General features: G+C 36.6%; 1 protein-coding gene across 1 annotated transcript in view; it reads left to right on the top strand.

Moving 5' to 3' along the window:
- The window catches only part of LOC122811065 (SLAM family member 9-like), a 463,730-nt gene extending 457,496 nt beyond the window's left edge, over positions 1-6,234 (top strand). Inside the window, exon 4 of the mRNA XM_044082619.1 lies at positions 3,767-6,234. Coding sequence (XP_043938554.1) covers positions 3,767-4,056 — 290 coding nt within the window. The 3' untranslated portion in view covers positions 4,057-6,234. The remainder of the gene's footprint in view (positions 1-3,766) is intronic.
- The last annotated feature ends 2,024 nt before the right edge of the window (positions 6,235-8,258 follow it).

The raw sequence follows: 8,258 nt of genomic DNA on the forward strand, positions 1-8,258 counted from the left end.
GAACTGGGGAATAATCAGAATCACTTTTATTGGCCAAGGATGCACGCATACACGGAATTTGACTCTGGTTTCAGTGACTCCAAGTATGAATTACATAAATGACATACATACAACTATTAAGAACAAGACGAATGACATACACACAACTATTAAGAACAAGGCAAATTACATCCATACAACTATTAAGAACAAGACAAACGACATACATATAACTATTAAGAACAAGACAAAAAAGTAAATATACATATACATACAAGCTGCAAAGTGCAACTCAGTGCAATAAATACTGAGATAAACTTTGAAAGAAACAAGTATAAACAATATATAAACAATAATGCAGAATCCTAGGAGGCTTGAGAAAAAGAATACCCCAGCCTAATAAGCTGAGTTAACAGTTTATGAACTTGATGGCCTGTGGAAAAAACTGTTATATCTGATTGTTTTGGTACATATTAATCTATAACACCTAGCTGATGGCAATAGTTCAAAAAGATGGTGGCCTGGATGTAAAGGGTTGGTGATGATCTTCCCTGCCCCTTTCATGACTCTGGAATAGTACAGATCCTGTAAGGAGGGCAAACTAGCACCAATTATATTTTCGGCAGACCTGACTATTTGATATAACCTATTTTTGTCATGATTAGACAGAGATCCAAACCACACTGATATGGATGAGCTGAGAACAGGCTCAATGACTGCTGTATAGAACTGAATCAACTGTTCCTGTGGGAAGTTGAACCTTCTCAGCTGTCACAAAGTACATTCGCTGTTGTGCCTTTTTTTATAATGGACCCTACATTGGTCTCCAACTTCAAGTCCCTTGAGATTATAGATCCCAAAAACGTGAAGGTTTCCATAACTGACATTTTAAATATAAAGAAGGATAATACTATAGTACCACTCCTAAAGTCCACTGTCATCTCCACAGTTTTAAATGTTAGGTTCCAGATTATTCCGACTACACCAAAGGGGCAGTTGCTCAACCTCCTATCTGTATGCAGACTCATCACCATTCCTGATGAGCCCAATGATCGTTGTATAGTCTGCATATTTAATAAGGTTGATAGAGGGGTCCCTTAGAGGTGCAGCCATTAGTGTAGAGGGAGAATAGCAGTGGGGAGAGCACACATCCCTGGGGGGCACCTGTATTGATCGTGCAATAGCTAGATGTAAATTTCCCCAGTTTCACCTGCTGTTTCTTATTGGTTAGAAAACTGGTGATCCACTGACAGGTGGAAGCAGGAATGGAAAGCTGGGAGAGTTTCAAGTGAAGAAGTTCAGAAATTATTGTATTAAATGCTGAGCTGAAGTCCACAAGCAGAACCTTGCATATGTCCCTGGGTTGTCAAGATATAGTGCAGGCCCATATTAACTGCATCATCCACTGACTGATTTCTTGATAAGCAAACTGAAGGGGGTCCTATATGGTTGTTGTAATATCTTTCAAGTGAGCTAACACCAACCTCTCAAAAGTCTTCATGACCACTGATGTCAAAACAACAGGCCTGTAGTCATTCAGTCCTGTTATAGTACATATGATAATATATATATATATATATATATATATATATATATATATATATTTATATATATAAAAATACATATTATTAAATATATAATATATAATAATGTTATAATGGACAGAGCAGGGTATAAATCAGAGAGGGTCAGAAGGAGTTGGTTGCCCTTAGATAGAATAAAGCACAATGACTGAAAGGGCAATCTTCCAGTGTTCTTAGAAATATGGTAAACATACAGGCATACATCTTGAAGGAGGTCTTCAACACATGATTGTCTAGTGCTGCAGTGCCAGAAGAGTTGAAAAAAGGCATTGCGGTACCCCTGTACAAGATGGAGGGGGGGGTGTCCAATGAACTTCTTAGAATGATGAGGGAGAAGACTGACAACATTTCTATGGCACAACAATCTCCGCAATAGCAACCAACATGAGTTCACAGGTAGAAGGAGCTGTCAGTCAAATATGACCTGCTTTTTATTACTATGTCAGGGGAACATGTTATGGGAGTGAGTACCAATAGACATGACCTGCTTGGACTTCATCAAGCCCTTGACTGTGTTCTACAAGCAAGAGTGATAGGAAACTAGAGGGGGGTGAGGACTAGGGCCAAGGCTGATGAAGTAAACAACTGCATGGATGAATGGTAGGACACAGCGAGCTGTTGTGAGAGAGAAAATGTCAGGCGTTAGCTAAGTGACAATTTTGTACTATTTCCTATTTTGTCCTCAGTCCATTTATTTCAGACATAACTGAGGTAATAGATTAGAGAATCAATATCTTTATTAATGACAGAGACAGATGCTGATGGGATAGGTCTAATGAAGGGCATGGAAAGTCTAACCAAGTGTTAGCTGAGGTTCAATGCATAAGTTAAAGTTCTGCACTTAGGCCACAACAGCCCTGGACTAGTCAGGAAGAGTGGACAAGGGTATATAAAAAAAAATTCATGTGAAAGGTTATGCAGTGTAGACCACACCTGGATAGGATTACCAGGAGCAAAGTGAGACGGCAATCACAGCAGAAGCAAGCAGAATGCTGGGTTGTCTCTTCCATGAGACAGAATCCAGAATGTACTTTACAAGACCAAGGGGAGACTACTTATTTTTCTGGCAGCCATATTAGGAAATTGATATCAGGCCATTGGCAGTCTCGAGGCAAGCTACCATAGAGTCGTATCATGGAGCATAAACTATATGTCCAGAAGCTAAGAGACCTAGAACTCTTCTGTCTAGAGATCAGAACAGGCATTAACAATGTGATCTTGGTGTACAAGTTTAGGTCATGGATATATGAGGTAGTTATTATGAACAGAAAGGGTAAAACGGAAGAAGCATCAGCATACTATTGTAGAAAATATCTTGATTTCCCAAATTATTTTTTCACAGAGAGGACTGTAGACCCACAGAATGGACTACTAAGACTTGGTGGAAGTGGAAAAGGAGCACACAAAGGTATTAAAATGGGTATGAGTCCGCTGAAAAAAGGGATAAGAGGGAATTATGATTGTATGGGAAAAAGAATGTTATAATTAAAAGTCTTGACTGTCCAGGCTTATTAACTCCTTCTGCCATCAAGGAAATATAATGAATTATACAATGACTCCCTATTAACATTTGAAAACGTGCACGCTGATTGGCCAACCCAACCAGCGTGCCCATTGTAAATCCCACAATATACCAACGGAAAAAGGTCCAATCACCCAGACTTTTTTCCGTTGGTATAAACTGTCCCAAAACCTTTTTTTTTTTTTTTACAATTAAAAAAAAAAAAAAAAAAAACGGAGCAATGGAGACTTTCTTTTCTCTGTTGCTACTGTTTCAAAGCATTGATGTACTGGGTATGCGTGGGAAAGCAAGTCCCATATGCATGCGCAGTACATCAAAACTAAGAAGCAGTATGCCACAACCAGTGGAAGAACAGTAATCTGCCGTTATACAAAGACATTATTTAAGAAAAGTAAGTATTTTTTTTCTTCAATAATGTCATTGTATAATAGCAATAACTGACTCCGTGGTTGCGGTATATTAAAGATTTACCCACGGTTGCCTTTGTTTAATCACTCAAGCTTCGCCCTCATGATTAAACCACACCAACCATGGGTAAATCTTTAATATACCACACCACGTCATCGGTTATTGCTTAAATAATGTATTATTTACATATATGTATACAAGTATAAATGCATAAGTATCATTAAAAGTATTGCTTAGTACCGAGAAACTAATCCTGTACAAATTTAATTTGCAGAACCAGTGTCCAAGCCATACATCTCATCAAATCATCATCTGGATTATTCTACTGGCTTATGTAAAGTTACATTGACCTGTTCAGTAACAGGTGGTTCAGATGTGAAATACAGCTGGTGGATGAAAGATTTCCCAAATGAAATGATTCCCAGTTATCAACGGATTCAAGAAAATATATTAGTTGTTTTCCTGAAAAAGGTGCATCGATACATTTCTTATCACTGTAAGACAACCAATCCTATAAGCGAGGAAGTACAGTTTATAAAGCCGTATAACTTATGTTGGAAATAATTTGAAAGGTGAAACTTCAAATAGTTCACCATTGTTTAGCTAACTGTATATTTTATAAGTAGGCCGTACTAGTCACAGTATTACTGAATCATAGCCATGTGTAATGTAAAGTAATTCTGGTTCATTTCACTACCCACAGAAATGGGCTGGTAAAGTGAAAAGAAAGTGGAGAGCTAAAGATTTATGATGTTTACAAATCATGAAATGTCTTAAGGTACTCTATATCACCTATATAGTCTAATGCCTGCATAGTATATATGGTATTTAAATTATGGAACTCAGCATCTTAGCAATTTTTGTGTACTATTTTTAAATGTTTATAATTAAGGAATAAAAAAGGATAAAATAAGTAAAGCTCAGAATAATGAATCACTCATGTTATCAATCAATAATAAAATGAAATAAAATCATTCAGAGCACTTTGACAGGGCTACATTCCTGGAACACGTCCACCACTAAATTATAAACATCTGCTGCGAAGAGTATGTTAATAATACTGAATGCTTTCATAGTGACAAAACACAACTCTTGTAACTTTTCCACAGATGTTGATGCTAAGGATGTAGTCAGTACACAGTTGCAAGACTGATATATTAGGGTCTCCTTGCTGGAACCATGCTGAGTTGATGCATAAAGGCCACTCTTTATTCGCATACATTTACACTTAATTACACTAGAATTTTTTGTGAAAGCAGGAAATAATTTGATGGGCCACTATTTTGGGGAGGAAAATACACGGACCACTTTAGGTAGTGGAAATCAATATTGCGTCATTCCTAATACAGACAAATGTCTTGAAAAATTACTGGGTTGTAGATATGAAATAGTGGTCCAGCCATGTATAGGATCACAGAAAATACAAGTCAAGAAATTCTCAAAACCATTTACACCTTAGTACTCAGCCTCATGCATTATCACCTCTTCTCAAGAAGCACAAAGCAGGTGAGTGTTGGAGTAAATGTGTATGTACCCATCCAGATTTCATTTGAAGGATGTTAGAGTGTTACTTTTTTTAACTTGCAGAGGAAGTTTACTCCAAATGTGGGGAAGGATTTAGGCAATATATTTGCCTCAGTTCTAGTGTTAGTGGAGCTGTTTGACTTGTGAAGATATATAAGATCAAGAAGATTGGCATGGACCACAAGACATAGATCTCCCCACAACTGTCTATAAACAATTGAATAAGAGGATAGTTCAGACGAACATGTATGTCTGTTCATCATTCAGGTACATTTAACCCACCCTTACAGCAATGTTTGTCTAATTTTGAGCATGTTTGTGATCATCATATCAGAGATATTTGCAAAAAGAAATGTAAAAACATTTTCTAATCTAACCATTTCTGAGAATAAACTATTGCAAGAAGTGACCACCGATACTCAAATTAGAATAATGAAGCCGGATAAGGGTGGGGGATTGGCCATAATGAACAAGACTGATTATGTAAGTGCGATGAATGAACTATTGCTGGGGGAAGATTACCAAGTTTCTTCTGTTAAAATCAATATAGCTTATGCTAAAATGGATGCATTGTTGTTTGACCTGTGGATGGAAGAGTCTAGAACTAAGCACAAATATGAGTTCATGGTTAATGACAAACCTAAGTTGGCCAACATTTTTGGTATAACCAAATTACATAGAAACTTTTTACCCCCCCCCCCTTTTAGACCTATAGTGGATGCTAAGAGGTTAAAAACGTACTTCATAGCAAAGTTTTTAGATGCTGATGTAAAACCTTGTTTAAGCAAAATTGTACAAATTTGCAGGGACTTTTGGCATTTTTTAGACCCAAGTAAAGTTGAATTTAAACATGATTTTTTTGTCACTATTGATGTTTGCAACTTGTTCACTGCTATCCCTCATCACACAGGATTGAGTTGGTTCAAGAGTCAACTCATGAAGTTAGGTATAAGTAGTGATAATAGAATTTTTACCATTGTTTCTCTTATGGAAGTAGTGTTAAAGAACAACTTTTTGTGGTTTGAGGGACAAATATTTAAGCAGGTGACAGGGGTAGTCATGGGTGCAGTGTGTGCACCTATGTTTGCCAATGTAGTCATGTCTGAATGGGAGGATAGGTTTATTTTGAACAGCACATTTAATGATTGTTGGATGTCATACACCCAGTTTTTGGATGACATTTTTTTATTTTGTGGATTGAATCGGAAGAGAAACTCATTCAATTTGTTGAGGACATTAATTGTACTGTTAACTTTTTAAAGTTCACGTACAATTATGATCAGAATCAAATTTCTTTTCTAGATGTCTCCTTAAGCAAAAATAATGTAAAGGGGAGTTATGTTTCTAATATCCATTGAAAATCTATTTTTTCAAACAACTACCTACACTATTCTAGTTGGCACCCCCACCACCAAAAAAAGTCAGTTATAAAGGGACAACTGGTTCGGTTAGCAAGGATGGTGACAGATAATGATACTTTTCTAGTGTAAGCTGACAAACTAACAACCATGTTTTTCAACAGAGGATATCCACTGGGACTGTTACCTCTAAAAGAAATTTAGGAATATATTCCCCTATATTGTCAGCTAAACAGTCAGATATGGGTGTTAGTACAACACATTCAAATTCAGTGGGTGGATCATTAAAATCTTTGAAACCTTTATTTATTACCACTTATAATTTAGATAGTTTTGAAATAGCAGCTGTTTTACAGAAGAATTGGCCATTACTTAATACTAATCTTTTGGTAATGGATAAGTTTGGGGATAGGCCATTTATAGTGTATAGGAAAGACAGGTCATTAAAACAACTTACTGAATACACCTGGCCTAAGAAAGGTGAAGGTAGAAAGGGAATGTGTAAGTGTGGCCATTGTTCCCAATGTAGGTTTATTATAGAAAGTGAGAGTTTTACAATTGGGGCAAAAAGACTTAAAATTAATGGCCATTTTTATTGCATTTCTTCTCAAGTGGTTTATTTAGCCCAATGTCAGGACTGTCCAGCATTTTATGTTGGAAAGACTTACCGTAGGTTTAGGGACCAGATCTATGAACATACATTGGACTTAAGGCAGCAAAAAACACTAATGCCCTCTATAGGCATATTAGGGTGCATTCTACACATAAGTTTGTTTTTCTTGTTATTCAGGAAATTAAAAAAGATGTGCAAGTTAGGGTGTTAGATAAACACTTTTCATTACAAGAATTGAAATGGCAAATTTAATTAAATGCCTTATTACCACCTGGTTTAAATGATGGTTGCACCATTGAACCAGTTCTAAAACTAAAACATTATGTGTAATAGTCTTGTTATTAGTGCTGTTTTAATAGGATTTTTGTGAGTACATTTTTACATTTTTCATTTATATTTATCATGGGGTATGGATTATGGAAATGTAAGTATATTTTATTAATTTGGCTTGCGATGGCATATAAATCATATGACTACATCCTGGTTTCTATTGGTTTATCAGTATTATAAAACTTTTAATTCACTGATACTGTTGTCCTGATGAAGTTCCATAGTGAAAGAAAGCGCTCAACGTGAATTGGATTGTTTTTATCATTAAACCTGTTTGCATGCAGCAGTGTGGGTTTCCGTTGCCTTTTTTGGATATCAATTGCGTAAGAGGATAGTGCCTCAAAGCTTTCTTGGTTGCTCAGGGACTTCAGGTCAACAATACTCTTGGTAAGTAATCTCTGTGGCTTTTCCAATTCCTTAAGTCTTGAAAAGTACATCTCAAAGGGTGTATTGTACTCAGTAATTGATACAACTGGGCTGCATAAAGAGGTAAGGTAACTTCTTCTGACCCGGATAATATACTTTTACATATTAGTTGTGCTAAATAGGACTTTTACTACTGCTGCTGCTGCATGGTGGTTCAAGTAACGGGGATTATCAATGCATGTTCCAAGATCTCAGACTACATTGTCATCTTGGAGTGGGTTATTGGCAATACTGTACTGTATGCTGAGAGAGAGAGCTGTTTACCAAATGCAACAATGCTACACTCTTTCATGTGAAATTTTAGCCATTACATTTTATTTTTGCTTACAAAGGCTAATTCTTGCTGACATGAGTGGGTATCAGAGTAAAATATAACAACAAAGCTCATTTATAATCATCTGACAACTTAGTTAACCAAAGGCCACAATTCCTGGTCTGAAGATCAGAGAACTATATTCCAAAAAGGAGGGGTCCCAGCACGGACCCCTGGAGCACACCACTACTTTCCTTTATGC

Source organism: Protopterus annectens, chromosome 9.part0 (genome assembly GCF_019279795.1).
Source record: "Protopterus annectens isolate FY-2018-M chromosome 9.part0, PAN1.0, whole genome shotgun sequence".
In the NCBI taxonomy this organism is placed as follows: Eukaryota; Metazoa; Chordata; order Ceratodontiformes; family Protopteridae; genus Protopterus; species Protopterus annectens.